The following is a 20000-nucleotide window of genomic DNA, read 5'->3' on the forward strand; positions in this document are numbered from 1 at the left end:
TGTATATATATGTGGGGTGCATCATCTTTATGGTATATACATATGTGTGGTATATAGTCATTAAGGTGTATATGTGTGGGGTACATAGTCATTAGTGTGTATATATATGTGGGGTGCATTGTCATTAGGCTACGGATCTGTGGGTACAGGCATTGGGATGTGTTTATATGGGATACATGGTCATTAGGGTATATATATGTTGGGTATATAGTAATTAGGGTACAGAATTGTGGGGTCATACTTATCAGGGTGTACATATGTGGGGTACATAGTCAATATGTTGTGCATGTGTGGGATAGTAAGTCATTGTCATACAGATTTATGGGCACAGGCATAAGGTGTACATATGTGGGCTACATAGTCATTAGGGTGTACATAATATGGGCTACATAGTCATTAGGGTGTACATATGTGGACTACATAGTCATTAGGGTGTACATATGTAGACTACATAGTCATTAGGGTACAGATCAACGGGTACAGGCATCAGGGTGTATATAATAATTATGTGAGGTGCATTGTCATTAGGGTGTTCATATGTGGGCTACATAGTCATTCGGGTGTACATATGTGGGCTACATAGTCATTCGGGTGTACATATGTGGGCTACATAGTCATTAGGGTGTACATATGTGGACTACATAGTCATTAGGGTGTACATATGTGGACTACATAGTCATTAGGATGTACATATGTGGGTGTACATATGTGGGCTACATAGTCATTCGGGTGTACATATGTGGGTGTACATATGTGGGCTACATAGTCATTAGGGTGTACATATGTGGGCTACATAGTCATTCGGGTGTACATATGTGGACTACATAGTCATAAGGCTGTACATATCTGGACTACATAGTCATTAGGGTACAGATCAACGGGTACAGGCATCAGGGTGTACATAATATGTGAGGTGCATTGTCATTAGAGTGTACATATGTGGGCTACTTAGTCATTAGGGTGTACATATGTAGGGTGTACATATGTGGACTACATAGTCATTCGGGTGTACATATGTGGGTGTACATATGTGGGCTACATAGTCATTAGGGTGTACATATGTGGGCTACACAGTCATTCGGGTGTACATATGTGGACTACATAGTCATAAGGCTGTACATATTTGGACTACATAGTCATTAGGGTACAGATCAACGGGTACAGGCATCAGGGTGTACATAATATGTGAGGTGCATTGTCATTAGAGTGTACAGATGTGAGGTACATTGTTACGGTGTACTTATGTGAGGTACATTGTCATTAGGGTGTACTTATGTGAGGTACATTGTCATTAGGGTGTACTTTTTGAGGTACACTGTCATTATGGTGTATATATGTGAGGTGCATTGTCATTAGGGTGTACGTATGTGAAGTACATTGTCATTAGGGTGTACGTATGTGAGGCGCATTGTCATTATGGTGTATATATGTGAGGTGCATTGTCATTAGGGTGTATGTATGTGAGGTACATTGTCATTAGGGTGTACGTATATGAGGTACATTGTCATTAGGGTGTACGTTTCGGGGAGGGGGGTGTTCAAAACACACTTAAAATTAATATCAACACATCAGTCACACAGACACAGATCCCAACAGATAAAGACACACAGATACAGGCACAAACACACGTATAGACATGCAGTCACACACACTTACAAAAACGCATGCACGCACGCATGCACGCACCCACACACACATACACGCAATCAAGTGCGCGTTATACACGCACACGCGTGCACACGCAAAGCGCAAGCACTCTCTCTCTCTCTCTCGCTCACACACACATACGCATGCGCATGCGCACGTGCTCACACGCACACATACATATATACCCACACTGACACACTTATGAGTTCACACACAAGTGAGCAAGACAGACAGACAAACAGAAAGACGGACAGAGACAGACCGAGACAGACAGAGGAAGAGTTACCGGCCCTGATCTGGCTGTCGAAGGGAAAGTAGACAGACAGACGTCGGGCGCAATAGCTGAGTGGTTAAAGCGTTGGACTTTCAATCTGAAGGTCCCGGGTTCGAATCTCGGTAACGGCGCCTGGTGGATAAAGGATGGAGATTTTTCCGATCTCCAAGGTCAACAAATGTGCAGAACTGCTAGTGCCTGAACCCCCTTCGCACGTAAAAGATCTTGCAATCCGTGTCAGCATTCGGTGGGTTATGGAAACAAGAACATACCCAGCATACACACCCACCAAAAGGAGTATGGCTGCCTACATGACGGGGTAAAAACAGTAATACATGAAAAGCCCACTCGTGTACATACGAGTGAACGTGGGAGTTGCAGCCCACGAACGAAGTAAGACAGTCAGACAGACAGAGAGAGTGAGGGTTGCCGGCCCTGACCTGGCTATCAAAGGGAAATTAGACAGACAGAGGGAGTGAGAGTTGTCGGCCCTGACCTGGCTGACGAAGGGAAATTAGACAGACAGACAGACAGGCAGACAGACAGAGGGAGTGCTAGTTACCGGCCTTGACCTAGCTGTCAAAGGAAAATTAGATAGACAGAGGGAGTGAGAGTTGTCGGCCCTGACCTGGCTGTCGAAGGGAAATTAGACAGACTGAGGGAGTGAGAGTTGCCGTCCCTTACCTGGCTGTCAAAGGGAAATTAGACAGACAGACAGACAGACAGACAGACAGAGGGAGTGAGAGTTACCGGCCTTGACCTAGCTGTCAAAGGGAAATTAGACAGACAGAGGGAGTGAGAGTTGCCGTCCCTTACCTGGCTGTCAAAGGGAAATTAGACAGACAGACAGACAGACAGACAGACAGACAGAGGGAGTGAGAGTTTACGGCCCTGACGTGGCTGTCAAAGCGAAATTATACAGGCAGACGGACAGAGGGAGTGAGAGTTGCCAGCCCTGACCTGGCTGTCAAAGGGAAATTAGACAGACAGACAGAGGGAGTGAGACTTGCCGGCCCTGACCTGGCTGTCGAAGGGAAAGTAGGTGATCTGCACACTGCAGGAGGATCGGAGGCGAAGTGGGACAGGCCACAGCACACGGCCGTCACTCTGGATTTGAACGTAGGTCCCCCGCATGAAGCCAGACGTCCCGCCGTCAGCGCTGAACGTGAACAAAGGTGGATACATAACACGGGTATCTCATAATTATCACTTTGGTTGAGGACAATACGGGTATCTAAATCACTTTGGCTCAAGACAACACGGGCAACTAATATCACTTTGGCCGATGACAAAGCGCGGGTACTAATGTCATTTTGGCTGAAGCCAACATGGGTACCTATCATAAACTTGCGTGAAGACAACACGGGTATCGAATATCACTCTGGCCGAAGACAAAGCGGGTACTAATGTCACTTTGGCTGAAGACATGACAAGCAGGCCAGTGGCTGGGGCATAGGTATGCATGTACACACACATTGATGATCAGAGACGCACAAGCATTACATACACACAGAAACTACATGCACGCACGCACGCGCGCACACATACACACACACACACACACACACACACACACACACACACATACACACTCACTTCACAAACAGCTTCTACCCAATGAGAAGGAGCCACCTCAGAATCATGGTTTTAGTGTGCATGCTAGCGATCTGGGCAAATCAAATCTACCACACTCTGAGGTGACAGACAAACGCGGCCGCTTTTGCGAAAATTGTCGTCTGCTCACACACGGAGAGTGAGCCAATGTCAAGTCCCTTCTTGTTTACCCTGTTCAGGCCGAACTAAAGATGTTTTGAGAGTCATTACTTGATCCCTGCATAACTGGGGAAATTTGGCGCAAACGCTCTGACAGGGTGAGTCAATTCATTTCACTCTGTTGGTCAAGGGTGACAGGTAAGGAAAGGCTAGGAGCTGATTATTGTCCCCTGTTGGAGGTCGGTGTCATCACCCCTGTTCAGAGTGAGGTTCGAGGGTCTGCTCGACTTAGTGATGGTGATTGAGCATTAATTAGGCACTTGGACTGCGGACTCCAGCTCAAGTCACACTTTACGTGGTTGTTTGAACCACACCTCGGTTTGTTTGAGGCCAACAGATAGTCTTGTTTGAAGCTGAGAACTTCTGAGTTACCGGAGTGATGTTGTGGAAGCATTCATTTTCAATTTTTAACTGCTAGTTTGATCATATCTATTTACTATGAGCAGAAGAGTGAAATAAGAGGAACTGTAAGTGTTATGTGAATAAGAGAAATTAAGAGAGTAGGACTGATGCAAGTTGTTTGCAGTTAGTTCACCAAGTTTACAAGCGGGAGTGTTGACTGCCGGGGGAAAATTTGAGTGGGTGTGTGCGCACCGAAAGGCGAAGAGCAGTTATTCCGTGTTCTTCGTGTGAATCTCCTTCTCATTCTGTGTCCTGTCGTACGTAAAGACTGGGGGAAGTTCACTGCTCTGCAGAGAGTACCACGGAAACTCTGGTAGGTTGAACATTTTGATAACTATTCCGAAAGGCAATAGTGACTGACTGACTCGTGAATGTGTCAGTGGGTGCAGCGCTGAAATGCTGTGTTGTTTCATGTGTGTGTCACTGTCAGTGTATGTATTTTGTGATACATGATTATTCCTTGTTGTCAAGGGTTGTTTTTTAAAAATGTGTACTTAATTACTTAGGCCCTTCGCTCCCTGTGGAGCACAGGCTATCAACGACGTTTCTCCACCGAACTCGTCTCTGGGCTGTCCTTTCTGCATCCCTCCAGCTGGATCCCAGCCTCTTCAGTTCTGCTTCAGTGTCCCACCTCCAGCTGTTCTCTGGCCGTCCTCTGTTCCTTCTCCCCTGGGGGTTCCAGGTCAGGGCCTGGTGTGTAGTGCTGGATGGTGATTTCCCCAAGGTATGGCCAGTCCATCCCCATTTTCGTCTCGGGATCTGTTTCTCCACTGGTTTCTGTCCCCATCTTTGCCACAGGTCCTCGTTTCTAATTTTATCTGTCCAACGCTCCTCAGACAACTGTGATAAAGGTCTGGATTTTCTGTAGCATCTTTTTGGTCATTCTCCAAGTCTGGTCCGTATGTGTATGCACTGTGAAATAATGTGATGATATTTTTGATAGTGGGGTAATCATATAATGTCCTATGTCCTTGGTATATGCAGATATATTTCAGTACCAGAAGTGTACTGTGTGCAAGGGGTAATCTTTATACAATGTGCAAGTTACCACAGCACAATGTGGTAGCTGATGAACTATGGATAGTGCTGTCAATTTCAGCTATTTAAGGTTGACTGAACATACTGGCGTCCTTCGCGTTCGCGAGGAATATGAGCACGCGCTTTGAATAGGTATAAATATGTGTACGCAACTTATTTTTGCCCATGACCTTCAGGGCTCAGCCAATAGATCTATAAAGTTCACTCAGAGTACTGATTTTAGTATTTTCCGAAAAAGACTACTTGGGCGAATAGATAGAGTGAAAGCCCTGTGATGGAGTCTCCCGTCGGTCCGACGGATGAGTAGGCAGGCAGGCAGGCTTATCTATTGGTGTGTGTCCTCATATGGGAGAAGAGGCCGATTCTGGATGCACAGCACTTCCCACAGGTGTTGCAAGGGAAAACGTCTCCAGAAGTTGAGCCCTGCTTCCTTCGCTAACGCTTCTCCTTAATGGCCAGCGTTCTCTTGTTTTCAAACGTCTTTATGCCACTAGAGCACAGCATCCTCCAGCGAGAGAGGTCAAGGGCATGTTTCCCAGGAAGCGATGTCTATGTCACAGGCTTTGAGGTTTGTCTTCAAGGTGTCCTTGAAGCGCTTGCAGGGTCTTCCAAGTTCACGGTGGCCTCAAAGCATCTTCGGGATCCTGCTGTCTGTCATGCGGACAACGTGTCCTGTCCAGTGTAGCTGGCCCTGGATCAGCAGGCTTTCGATGCTGGGCAGACTGCTCCTCTCTAGGACCTGGAGGTTGGAGACCCTGTCTTGCCACTTTATGCCGAGGATCTTTCGTAGGCATCTCTGGTGAAACTGCTCAAGCTATTGAATGTGACGGCAGTACGTCGTCCATATTTCACAGCAGTACAACAAGGTGGTCAGCACAACAGCTCTGTAGGTTTTGATTTTTGTGCTGAGCCTGATGCCTTTGTTGTTCCACAGTCTGTTGTTGAGTCTGCCAAAAGCGGAGCTGGCCTTGGCGATGCGCTGCGTCACTTCTGCATCAAGGGCTCCGTTGCTGCATAGGGTGCTGCCCAGGTAGCAAAACTTGTTGACTGACTTGATCTCTGTGTCATCGATCTTGATTGCAGGTGGGGGAGAGGCACTGTCGTTCTGTGAGCTAGCTGGTTGGTACAAGGACTCGTCTTGCTGAGGCTGATGGCGAGTCCAAAGCGCCTGCAGGAGGTTGAGAACCTGCCCATAATGAACTGCATGTCCTCACAGGTGTGTGCAACAAGCGCGCAGTCATCAGCGAAGAGGAACTCTCTCAACAGTGCCTCAAACACCCTGAACCTGGTGTGGAGTCGCTGCAAGTTGAAAAGTTTGCCATCTGTGTGAAACTGAATGTAGGCTGGAAAGAACTGAATTTTTCTTTGGTGTCAACTGACAAAGTATTTGCAGAGAAAATGGTAATGTTAAAGTTTACTATGGACACACACACACACACACACACACACACATACACACACACACACACACACACACACACACACACACACACACAAAGAGACAACCGAACACCGGGTTAAAACATAGACTCACTTTGTTTACACAAGTGAGTCAAAAAAGGATATAAGTGACAGGGCAAAACGGCTGTACATGTGAAAGCTTACTCGAAGATAAAACAAACATAGAAATTCACCAATCTTCCAACGAAGAAGAAAAAGATGAAAAACACTGACAGACACACAAACGGACAGATGTACAGACAAACAAACACACAGACGGACGGACAGAGAAGCCGACAAACCAACTGACTTGTTATAAACAAAGGTGTCGGGCAGCCACACATGGTCTGCGGGTATCCGCAGGGCTCTGACGTCAGTGAAGTTGTTGGGGTCCCAGGCCAGACCCGGGTCAATCCATGTCTGAGGAAATAATTACAATGACAATCATTGGAGTAATCATTGCCAGACCCAGGTCAATCCATGTCTGGGGACAGCAGTGGGGACAATCATTACACTGACAATCGTTGAAGCAGTTATTGCTATGACATCACGGGGGCAATGATCACTGCCAATCATGGAGAAATCATCACAATGACAATCATGGGATAATAATCACTGACAAACATGGGGATTATCATCACTATGACAATCATCAATTAGGGGATTATTTGCTGTGGCACTCCATACTGTGACACAAGTGGGGACACAATTTGCTGTGACACTCCATACTGTGACAATGATGGCGACACTATTTGCTGTGATACTCATTATTGTGACATAGATGGGGACACTATTTTCTGTGACAATTATTAATGTGACAATGATGGAGACACTATTTCCTGTGACACTCCATACTGTAACTCCATACTGTCACACTATTTGTTGTGACACTCATTACTGTGACAATGATGTGGACACATTGCTGTGACACTCCCAGATGTAACAGTCCTGGCACTCTTTGCTGTGATACTCATTACTGTGGCAATGATGGGGACACTATTTTCTGTGACACTCATTACTGTGACAATCATGGGGGCATCCTTCGCTGTGACACTACAAATAGTGACCTAATCAAACTGACCTGATCGTCACTGCAAATAGTGACCTAATCAAAGTGACCTGATCATCACTACAAATAGTCACCTAATCAAACTGACCTGACCATCACTACAAATAGTCACCAAATCAAACTGACCTGATCGTCACTACAAATACAGTGACCTAATCAAACTGACCTCATAGTCACTACAAATACAGTGACCTAATCAAACTGACCTCATAGTCACTACAAATACAGTGACCTAATCAAACTGACCTCATAGTCACTACAAATACAGTGACCTAATCAAACTGACCTCATAGTCACTACAAATACAGTGACCTAATCAAACTGACCTCATAGTCACTACAAATACAGTGACCTAATCAAACTGACCTCATAGTCACTACAAATACAGTGACCTAATCAAACTGACCTCATAGTCACTACAAATACAGTGACCAAAAGAAACTGACCTCATAGTCACTACAAATACAGTGACCTAATTAAACCGACCTTATCGTCACTACAAACAGTGACCTAATAAAACTGACCTCATAGACACTACAAATACAGTGACCAAAAGAAACTGACCTCATAATCACTACAAACACAGTGACCTAATCAATTTGACCTGATCGTCATTACAATTAGTGACCCAATCAATTTGACCTCATAGTCACTACAATTACAGTGACCTAATCAATTTGACCTGATCGTCACTACAAATAGTGACCTGATCAAACTGACCTCAGAGTCACTACACATAGTGATCTAATCAAACTGACCTGATTGTCATTACAAATACAGTGACCTGATCAATTTGACCTGATCACTACAAATACAGTTACCTAATGAAACTGACCTCGTGGTCACTACAAATACAGTGACCTAATCAAACTGACCTCACAGTTACTACAAACAGAGTGACCTAATCAAACTGACCTCATACTGTCATAGTCACTATAAATACAGTGACCTAATCAAACTGACCTCATAGTCGCTATAAATACAGTGACCTAATCAAACTGACCTCATAGTGACTACAAATACAGTGACATGATCAAACTGACCTCATGGTCACTATAAACACAGTGACCTAATCAAACTAACAGTAACCTAACCAAACTGACCTCATACTGTCATAGCCACTATAAATACAGTGACCTAATCAAACTGACCTTTAGAGATGATGTGTACACAGCAGCAGCTGACACACTCGGCTTTGTACAGAGAAGCCACAAAGACCGGTTTGACGAGAACGACTCTGGAATTTCCAAGCTCCTGAACACACTGCATATACGGCATCAGGATCACATTTCCGATAAAGACTGCCAGAGGAAGAAAACCCAGTTCTTGCAAACCAAGCAACTCGTACAGAAGAGGCTGTCTGAGATGAAGAACACCTGGTGGGAGAGAAAATCTGAAGACCTTCAGTCCGCTGCTGATGCTCACAACATGAAGACCTTCCATGATGGTCTCCGAGCTGTGTATGGGCCGAGAGTCACAGGATCAACCGGTCGAGCCTTGGACCAGACCACCCTACTGACAGACAGGAAAGACATCCTTACCGGCTCCTCTGCATCGCCGGCAAGATCTTCGCCCGCATCATACTGAACAGACTGGTTGACCATGTCTCCAACACAGTCATCCCTGAAGCACAGTGCGGCTTCCGCTCAGGCAGGGGAAAAAGTGACATGGTCTTTGCCGTACGCCAGATGCAACAGAAGTGCCGTGAGCAGAACAAGGAGCTCCACATGGTCTTTGTAGACACGGTGAACCGCCATGGTCTGTGGAAGATCCTCCTAAAGTTCGGCTGCGCAGAGAGCCTAATCCAGCTGATTGCGTCTTTCCACGATGGCATGCAGGCGAGTGTACATGAAAATACTGACATGTCGGATCCGTTCCCTGTGGTAAATGGAGTGAAGCAGGGTTGCGTCCTGGCACCCACACTGTTCTCCATTCTCTTCTCTGCCATGCTGATTAACGCCTTCCAAGACTGTGACCGGGGCATCTACATTCAGTTTCGCACAGATGGCAAACTTTTCAACTTGTGGCGACTTCACGCCAGGTCCAGGGTGTTTGAGGCACTGATGAGAGAGTTCCTCTTTGCTGATGACTGCGCGCTTGCTGCACACACCCATGAGGACATACAGTTTATTATGGACAGATCAATGACACAGAGTTCAAGTCAGTCAACAAGTTTTGCTACCTGGGCAGCACCCTATGCAGCAACGGAGCCCTTGATGCAGAAGTGACGCTGCGCATCGCCAAGGCCAGCTCTGCCTTTGGCAGACTCAACAACAGGCTGCGGAACAACAAAGGCATCAGGCTCAGCACAAAAATCAAAACCTTCAGAGCTGTTGTGCTGACCACCTTGTTGTACTGCTGTGAAACATGGACGACGTATCGCCGTCACATTCAACAACTTGAGCAGTTTCACCAGAAATGCCTACGAAAGATCCTCGGCATAAAGTGGCAAGACAGGGTCTCCAACCTCCAGGTCCTAGAGAGGAGCGGCAGGCCCAGCATCGAAAGCCTGCTGATCCAGTGCCAGCTACGCTGGACAGGACACGTTGTCCGCATGACAGACAGCAGGATCCCGAAGATGCTTTTGTATGGCCAGCTGAAGGAAGGCCACCGTGAACTTGAATTACCCTGCAAGCGCTTCAAGGACACCTTGAAGACAAACCTCAAACCCTGTGACATAGACATCTCTTCCTGGGAAACTGATGCCCTTGACCGCTCTCGCTGCAGGATGCTGTGCTCTAGTGGCATAAAGACGTTTGAAAACAAGAGAACGCTGGCCATGAAGGAGAAGCATGAGCGAAGGAAGCAGGCCTCAACTTCTGGAAACGTTTTCCCTTGCAACACCTGTGGGAAGTGCTGCGCATCCAAAATTGGCCTCTTCTCCCATATGAGGGCACACACCGACAGATAAGCCTGCTTGCCTATTCATCCGTCGGACCGACGGGAAACTGCATCAATCAAACTGACCACATACTGTCACAGTCACTATAAATACAGTGACCTAGTCAAACTGACCTCAGAGTCACTATAAATACAGTGACCTAATCAAACTAACAGTAACCTAATCAAACTGACCCCATAGTCACTACAATTACAGTGACCTAATCAATTTGACCTCATAGTCACTACAAATACAGTTACCTGATCAATTTGACCTGATCATCACTACAATTACAGTAACCTGATCAAACTAATCTCATAGTCACTACAAATACAGTGACCTAATCAAACTGACCTGATCGTCATACAAATACAGTGACATAATCAAGCTAACCTCATAGTCACTACAAATAGTGACCTAATCAATTTGACCTGATCGTCACTACTAATACTGTGACCTAATCAAACTGACCTTATGGTCACTACAAAAAGTGAACTAATCAATTCGACCTCATAGTCACTACAAATAGAGTGACGTAATCAAACTGACCTCATACTGTCATAGTCACTACAATTACAGCGACCTAATCAAACTGACCTCATAGTCACTACAAATACAGTGACCTACTCAATTTGACCTGATCTTCACTACAAATACAGTGACCTAATCAAACTAACCTCATAGTCACAATAAATGCAGTGACCTAATCAAACTGACCACGTAGTCACTTCAAACAGTGACCCAATCAAACTTACCTCATCACCACTACGAAAGAACCCCCGGAAAAAAAAAATTACAGTGATCGAATTAAACTGACCTAAACCTCGATATACAGACCTGAACAAACTGACCTGATCGATGAAAACGTTTGTGGTCAGCACCTGTTTCCGTTCATCCTGTTTGAAAAACAAAACAAAGGAAGACCTGTTTACGTTTATCTTGTTTGAAAGAAAGCAAAGGAGCACCTGTTCGCGTTTTATCCTGTTTGAAACAAAACAAAGTAGCACCTGTTTGCGTTCATATTATTTGGGGAAAAAAGAAAAGAAAAGGACCACCTGTTTCCGTTCATCATGTTTGAAACAAAACAAAGGAGCACCTGTTTCCGATTATTTTGTTTGAAACAAAGCAAAAGAGCACCTGATTCAGATCATCCGGTTTGAAACAAAGAAATAGAATACCTGTTTCTGCTCATTATGACTGACACAAAACAAAACAGCACCTGTTTCCGTTTATCGTGTTTGAAACAAAACAAAGGAGCACCTTTTCCCGTTTATCCTGTTTTAAACAAAACAAAGGAGCACCTGTTTCCGTTCATCTTGTTTGAACTAAAACAAAGGGAGCCCTTTTTTCCGTTCATCTTGTTTGAAACAAAACAAAGGGGCCCTTTTTCCGTTCATCGTGTTTGAAACAAAACAAAGGAGCACCTGTTTCCGTTCATCATATTTGAAACAAAACAAAGGAGCACCTGTTTCCGTTCATCATGTTTGAAACAAAACAAAGGAGCCCCTGTTTCGGTTCATGTTGTTTGAAACAAAACAAAGGAGCCCCTTTTCCCGTTCATCATGTTTGAAACAAAACAAAGGAGCCCCTTTTCCCGTTCATCATGTTTGAAACAAAACAAAGGAGCCCCTGTTTCCGTTCATCATGTTTGAAACAAAACAAAGGAGCCCCTGTTTCCGTTCATCTTGTTTGAAACAAAACAAAAGGAGCCCTTTTTTCCGTTGTTTGAAACAAAACAAAGGGGCCCTTATCCGTTCATCGTGTTTGAAACAAAACAAAGGAGCACCTGTTTCCGTTCATCGTGTTTGAAACAAAACAAAGGAGCACCTTTTTCCGTTCATCATATTTGAAACAAAACAAAGGAGCCCCTGTTTCCGTTCATCATGTTTGAAACAAAACAAAGGAGCCCCTGTTTCCGTTCATGTTGTTTGAAACAAAAACAAACAAACATACAAACAAAAAAGAAAACAAAGAACCTGTTTACGTACAACGTCTTTGAAACAAAACAATGGAGCGCCTGTTTCCGTTCATCCTGTTTAAATCAAGACGAACGTTTGCATTAATGCGATGTTAATTTGAAAAAAAAAGTGTGCATTGATTATCTGCTCCTTTGAAACACGTTGGCAGTTTAAATGGGTCCTCTATTCCATGCAAACGACAATAGAATCAAGAAAAGGCTTGATAAAATCTTTTTTTTTAAATGGATTAAATGTACGTTACTGTTAATTTACTGAATTTATTGGTATGAGATAGGTTGTGTGTGTGTGTGTGTGTGTGTGTGTGTGTGTGTGCGTGTGTGCGTGTGTGCATACGTGCGCCTGTGTGTGTGTGTGGGTGTGTGTGCATACGTGCGCCTGTGTGTGTGTGTCTGTGTGTGTATCTTACTTGTATATATGATTTATTTGCGCTGTCTTCGTCTTATTTAATGTCTTTTATGGTGCGCATAATTATTGTATGTTGGTGTTTAGCCTGTGGTTGTACAAATGTATTTCCATGTGGATTGATGAAGTGGTTTTGATTTGATTTTTATCTGAAATTGATAATCTGGTCCTTCAAAAAGACGCCGAAACAAGACAGAAAAGTGCCACGGAAACGACATAGAAACAAAACAAAAGTTTAAGTGGATAATTTGTGCCGTGTAAATGACATAGAAACAAAACAAAAGTTCAAATGAATAATCTGGTCCTCGGAAACGACAACAGACTCCCTTTGAGAAGAACGAGTGTTGCATGGAATACTGGAATATGCGTGAAAAACCCTTTTGTTACCTAGAAGTCTACTCCATATAGGTAGGAATGGTATCGATGTGTTTCTGTCAGGGCGTGCTCATGCTTTGCTTTCTTCTTTCTGTCAGTACTTGGTGCTGTTCTTTCATCTGTCTCTCTCCCTCCACGCCAAACCTTCACTCTCTCTGCTCATTCGCCTCCTCCCGTCCTTCCTTCATCTCCTACGCCGTTTCTAAGTGCATCCCTCCACCCATCCCACCCACATGTAGTTAATCTACCTGTGAGGCCCCCAACCCACCATGTAGTTAATGCACATGTAAGTCCTCTCCACCCCTCCATGTAGTTAATCCACCTGTGAGTCCTCTCCACCCCTTACACCCTCCATGTAGTTGATCCACATGTGAGTCCTCTCCACCCCTCCATGTAGTTGATCCACCTGAGTCCTCTCCACCCCTTACACCCTCCATGTAGTTGATCCACCTGAGTCCTCTCCACCCCTCCATGTAGTTAATCCACCTGTGAGTCCTCTCCACCACTCCATGTAGTTAATCCACATGTAAGCCATCTCCACCCCTTACACCCTCCATATAGTTAATCCACCTGTGAGTCCTCTCCACCCCTCCATGTAGTTAATCCACCTGTGAGTCCTCTCCACCCCTTCATGTAGTTAATCCACATGTGAGTCCTCTCCACCCCTTCCACTCACCATGAAGTTAATCCACATGTGAGTCCTCTCCACCCCTTCCACTCACCATGAAGTTAATCCACATGTGAGTCCTCTCCACCCCTTCCACTCACCATGAAGTTAATCCACATGTGAGTCCTCTCCACCCCTCCATGTAGTTAATTCACTAAGTCATCTCCCCACTCCCACCACATAACCCACCTGTGAAGTCCTCTCCACACCTTCCACCCTCATGTAGTTATTCCACATGTAAGTCCTCTACATCCATACATGTAGTTAATCCACATGTGAGTCCCCTCCACCACCACCATGTAGTTAATCCACTAAGTCATCTCCCCCCTCCCACCATATAATCCACCTGTGAGTCCTCTCCACCCCTTCCACACTCCATGTAGTTAATCCACATGTGATCGCTCTCCATCCCTCCATGTAGTTAATCCACATGTGATCGCTTTCCACCCCTCCATGTAGTTAATCCACCTGTGAGTCCTCTCCACCCCTCCATGTAGTTAATCCACATGTAAGTCCTCTTCAAAGTTAATCCACATGTAATCCACATGTGAGTCCTCTCCACCTCCACCCCCCCCCACCCACCCCATCAATCCTCCCTCCATCCCCTCCACCTTTCTGGCTAACAAACACATGACTCACAAGGCTGACAATCTGGTTGAGGCGCAAGGAGAAGGCCACAGTGAGGGTCAAGGTCATGTTGGCCACGTGGGGCATGACTGACGGCTGGTACGTGTTCATGATGGTTTCGTACAGCCGCTGCTCGTCCGGCACTCGTCTCACTCCGTGCCCGGCACCTGTCGGACACGCGCTGATGTAAGTAAGGCACAAGACGTTCTGTTTGTGGGACTGAGTCTTGGACACATGTTAATGTAAGTAAGGCACAAGACGTTCTGTTTGTGGGACTGAATGTAAGATCCACGTTAATGAAAGTAACGGACTGGATGTTGGACACATGTTAATGTAAGTAAGGCACAAGACGTTCTGTTTATGGGACTGGATGTAGGACTCATGTTAATGAAAGTTAGGCACAAGACGTTCTGTTTGAGGGACTGAATATCGGACACACGTTAAGATAAGTTAGGCCCAAGACGTTCTATTTGTGGCCAGACTGAATGTCAGACACACGTTAAGGTAAGTTAGGCCCAAGACGTTCTGTATGTGGGACTGAATGTAGGACACACGTTAAGGAAAGTTAGGCCCAAGACGTTCTGTATGTGGGACTGAATGTAGGACACACGTTAGGTAAGTTGGGCCCAAGACGTTCTGTGTGTGGGACTGAATGTAGGACATACGTTAAGGTAAGTTAGGCCCAAGACGTTCTGTATGTGGGACTGAATGTAGGACACACATTAAGGTAAGTTAGGCCCAAGACGTTCTGTATGTGGGACTGAATGTAGGACATGCGTTAAGGAAAGTTAGGCCTAAGACGTTCTGTTTGTGGGACTGAATGTAGAACACACGTTAGGTAAGTTAGGCCCAAGACGTTCTGTTTGTGGGACTGAATGTAGGACACACGTTAAGGTAAGTTAGGCCCAAGACGTTCTGTATGTGGGACTGAATGTAGGACACACGTTAAGGTAAGTTAGGCCCAAGACGTTCTGTATGTGGGACTGAATGTAGGACACACGTTAAGGAAAGTTAGGCCCAAGACGTTTGTGTGTGGGACTGAATGTAGAACACACGTTAGGTAAGTTGGGCCCAAGACGTTCTGTGTGTGGGACTGAATGTAGGACACACGTTAAGGTAAGTTGGGCCCAAGACGTTCTGTTTGTGGGACTGAATGTAGGACACACGTTAAGGAAAGTTAGGCCCAAGACGTTCTGTATGTGGGACTGAATGTAGGACACACGTTAAGGTAAGTTGGGCCCAAGACGTTCTGTTTGTGGGACTGAATGTAGGACACACGTTAAGGTAAGTTAGGCCCAAGACGTTCTGTTTGTGGGACTGAATGTAGGACACACGTTAAGGTAAGTTAGGCCCAAGACGTTCTGTTTGTGGGACTGAATGTAGGACACACGTTAAGATAAGTCAGGCCCAAGACGTTCTATTTGTGGCCAGACTGAATGTCAGACACACGTTAAGGTAAGTTAGGCCCAAGACGTTCTGTATGTGGGACTGAATGTAGGACACACGTTAAGGAAAGTTAGGCCCAAGACGTTTGTGTGTGGGACTGAATGTAGAACACACGTTAGGTAAGTTGGGCCCAAGACGTTCTGTGTGTGGGACTGAATTTAGGACGCACGTTAAGATAAGTCAGGCCCAAGACGTTCTATTTGTGGCCAGACTGAATGTCAGACACACGTTAAGGTAAGTTAGGCCCAAGACTTTCTGTGTGTGGGACTGAATGTAGAACACACGTTAGGTAAGTTGGGCCCAAGACGGAAGTTCTGTTTGTGGGACTGAATGTAGGACACACGTTAGGTAAGTTAGGCCCAAGACGTTCTGTTTGTGGGACTGAATGTCAGACATCACGTTAGGTCAAAGATGTTCTGTTTTTGAGACTAAATGCACGAGGGCTGATGCTAATTAACGCTATCACTATTTGTATGTCTGCCGATGAGTCTGTCTGTGGGAGGGGGTGGGAGGGTGCATGCAAAATTGCTTAGAAATTATGTATGAAAAAGGATTGTTAAAGACTGAGAAAGAGAAAAACAGATACACAGAAGAGAGAGAGAGAGAGGGGTGGGCGTGGGGGGTGGGGAGAGTGAGTGAGTGAGAGAGAGAGAGAGAGAGAGAGAGAGAGAGAGTCCAGGCAAAAGAATAAGACCAAACCAGAGTAAAGATTAAGCAAAATTGATTAGGTTCAATGAGGCTCAGTCAAATGTTTGGGCACACGCACGTACACACACACACGCGCGCGCGCACACACAGATACACACACACACCCATACACACTCATACATACACACACATACACACACACACACACACACACGTACAAACACACACGCATATGCACACACACACACACACACACACATACACACACGCATATGCACACACACACGCGCGCGCGCGGCCGGGCATGCACATTGGAGACAGAGGAGGCGACAAGAAGTAGCGACAGACAATTCAGGCCCAACAAACAGAAGAACAAAGCAGACAGCTGTAGAAGCAATACGTATTGAGGGGCACGAACATGAGTACATATCACAGGGTGATAATAGAACGCATATATTTATGGAAACGAGAGAGATTGCAATAGTGGGGGGAAAGCAACGTCTGCCTCCCATTTCACAAGGCAGCCACTGATCGATACATGGAAGAGAACACCCTGACACACTGTATTGAGCACCCATTTCACAAGACAGCCACTGATCGATATATGGAAGAGAACACACTGACACACTGTATTGATCACTCATTTCACAAGACATCCACTGATCGATATATGGAACAGAACACACTGACACACTGTATTGATCACCCATTTCACAAGACAGCCACTGATCGATATATGGAACAGAACAGACTCCCTCAATCACTTTCCTCAGAGACTTGACTGATCCACTGGTGAATCTGACAGGTTAATGACAGGTAAATCTGATGGATAAACTTGAGAGATACATCTGACGGATAAACGACAGGTAAACCTGACACGTGAATCTGACAGTAAATCTGACGAATAAATCCGACAGGCATATCTGACGGGTAAATCTGACAGGTAAATTTGACTGGTGAACCTGACTGATAAATCTGACGGATAAACCTGACAGGTAAATCTGCGCAGGTAAATGTGGATGATAAATCTGACTGGTAAATCTGCACAGTTAAATCTGACAGATTAATGACAGGTAAATCTGACGGACAAACCTGACAGGTAGATCTCATGGATACAATTTTTAATCTGACAGGTAAATCTGACAGTATATCTCACGGATAAATCTGACAAATAAATCTGACAGTATATCTCACGGATAAATCTGACAGGTAAACCTGACACGTAAATTTGACGAATACATTTGAAAGGTAAATCTGACTGATGAATCTGAAAGGTAAATCTGACTGATGAATCTGACAGGTAAATTCTAACAGGGAAATTTGACTGGTAAATCTGACAGTTATATATGACTGGTAAATCTGCACAGTTATATTTGACTGGCAAATCTGACAGTTATATATGACTGGTAAATCTGCACAGGTATATCTGACAGGAAAATTTGACTATTAAATCCGACAGATAAATCTGCACAGGCAAATCTGACAGGTAAATCAGATTGGTAAATCTGCTTCTCTGTAAGAAAAAAAAAACGCACAAGGACGGAGAAAGTGTGTGTGTGTGTGTGTGTGTGTGTGTGTGTGTGTGTGTGTGTGTGTGTGTGTGTGTGTGTGTGTGTGTGTGTGTGTGGACTGCAATGTGACTGTGAACCAGATGGCTGAAAGCTGATTCGCTGACCTGCATGTCACAGGCTGTGTTCATATTGCATGTGCCAGTGTGTGTGTGTGTGTGTGTGTGTGTGTGTGTGTGTGTGAATGCCTCTGTGCATGTGCGCTCGCGCGCGCGCGCGCGTGTGTGTGTACGTGTAAATATATGTGCGTCTGTACGCGTGTGTGCGTGTATGTGTACGTGCGCGCGCGTGTGTGTGTTTGTGCGTGTGCGTGTCACGGTGTGTGTGTGTGTGTGTGTGTGTGTGTGTGTGTGTGTGTGTGTGTGTGTGTTGTATTGCGTGTGTCAGTGTGTGTATGAATATGTGTATGTGAATGTGTGTGCGTGTGCGCGCGTTTGCATGTTAAATACATGGACATAAACACAGTAACACAGAAGCGCATACCATGCATGTCCCCTCGTTTCAATTACAGTGACAGGAATCCGTACTGATACAAACAAAACATTATGCACTTCAGATGATGGCCCAAACCCATAATAACACAACAGACTGTCATAATCACTCACTGACATCAACACAGCCTGTGTATTATGCGGACTGACATTATCACTGACATCAACACAGACTATGTATTATGCAGACTGACATTATCTCTGACATCAACACAGACTGTATTATGCAGACTGACATTATCACTGACATCAACACAGACTATGCATTATGCAGACTGACATTATCACTGACATCAACACAACCTGTGTGTGATGCAGACTGACATTATCACTGACATCAACACAACCTGTGCATATGCGGACTGACATTATCACTGACATCAACACAACCTGTGTATTATGCAGACTGACATTATCAATGACATCAACACAGACTGTGTGTGATGCAGACTGACATTATCACTGACATCAACACAGACTGTGTGTGATGCAGACTGACATTATCACTGACATCAACACAACTTGTTTATTATGCAGACTGACATATCACTGACATCAACACAACTTGTTTATTATGCAGACTGACATTATTACTGACATCAACACAACTTGTTTATTATGCAGACTGACATTATCACTGACATCACCACAGACTGTGTATTATGCAGACTGACATTATCACTGACATCAACACAACTTTATTATGCAGACTGACATTATCACTGACATCAACACAACTGACATTATCACTGACATCAACACAACTGACATTATCACTGACATCAACACAGACTGTGTGTAATGCAGACTGACATTATCACTGACATCAACACAACTGACATTATCAATGACATCAACATAACCTGTGTGTGATGCAGACTGATATTATCACTCACGGCATGAACGCTGAGACCCCCCTCCCCTCCCCCCTCCGTCACCCCCAACTCCCCGCACACACGTCGGCTGCCAAATGACAGTATGCTGAAAACCACACACACACACACACACACACACACACGCCGTGAGCAGCCAGCGGACTGGGACTGTCAGAACATAAAGGGATCTCACCTGCTGGGCTGTTGCCTGACTGGAGTGGAGATGCGCAGTGCAGACCACAGCAACACAGCAGTAGGAGAGGAGGCCAGAAGCAACGTTTTGACCCGACACACTTGCACACAGCCATGCTGGTTCTGGGCTGAACACCAACAGAAACACCTCTCCTCACTGCTGATCTGTCAAGCACACGCCTCAGTGTTTCTCCGTGAAATCATGT

At 45.2% G+C, this 20000-nt stretch overlaps 1 protein-coding gene across 1 annotated transcript in view; it reads right to left on the reverse strand.

Annotated features, from left to right (window-relative positions):
- Window positions 1-20000, reverse strand: part of LOC143281451 (neuronal acetylcholine receptor subunit alpha-4-like) — a 36878-nt gene that overhangs the window by 16765 nt on the left and 113 nt on the right. The window contains exons 1-5 of the mRNA XM_076586665.1: window positions 19796-20000; window positions 14587-14741; window positions 11376-11420; window positions 6885-6994; window positions 2942-3080 (exon numbers count right to left, since the gene is read on the reverse strand). The exon at window positions 19796-20000 is cut by the window's right edge and continues 113 nt beyond it. Coding sequence (XP_076442780.1) covers window positions 2942-3080; window positions 6885-6994; window positions 11376-11420; window positions 14587-14741; window positions 19796-19910 — 564 coding nt within the window. The 5' untranslated portion in view covers window positions 19911-20000. The remainder of the gene's footprint in view (window positions 1-2941; window positions 3081-6884; window positions 6995-11375; window positions 11421-14586; window positions 14742-19795) is intronic.

This window comes from Babylonia areolata, chromosome 1 (genome assembly GCF_041734735.1).
Source record: "Babylonia areolata isolate BAREFJ2019XMU chromosome 1, ASM4173473v1, whole genome shotgun sequence".
NCBI classification, from domain to species: Eukaryota; Metazoa; Mollusca; class Gastropoda; order Neogastropoda; family Buccinidae; genus Babylonia; species Babylonia areolata.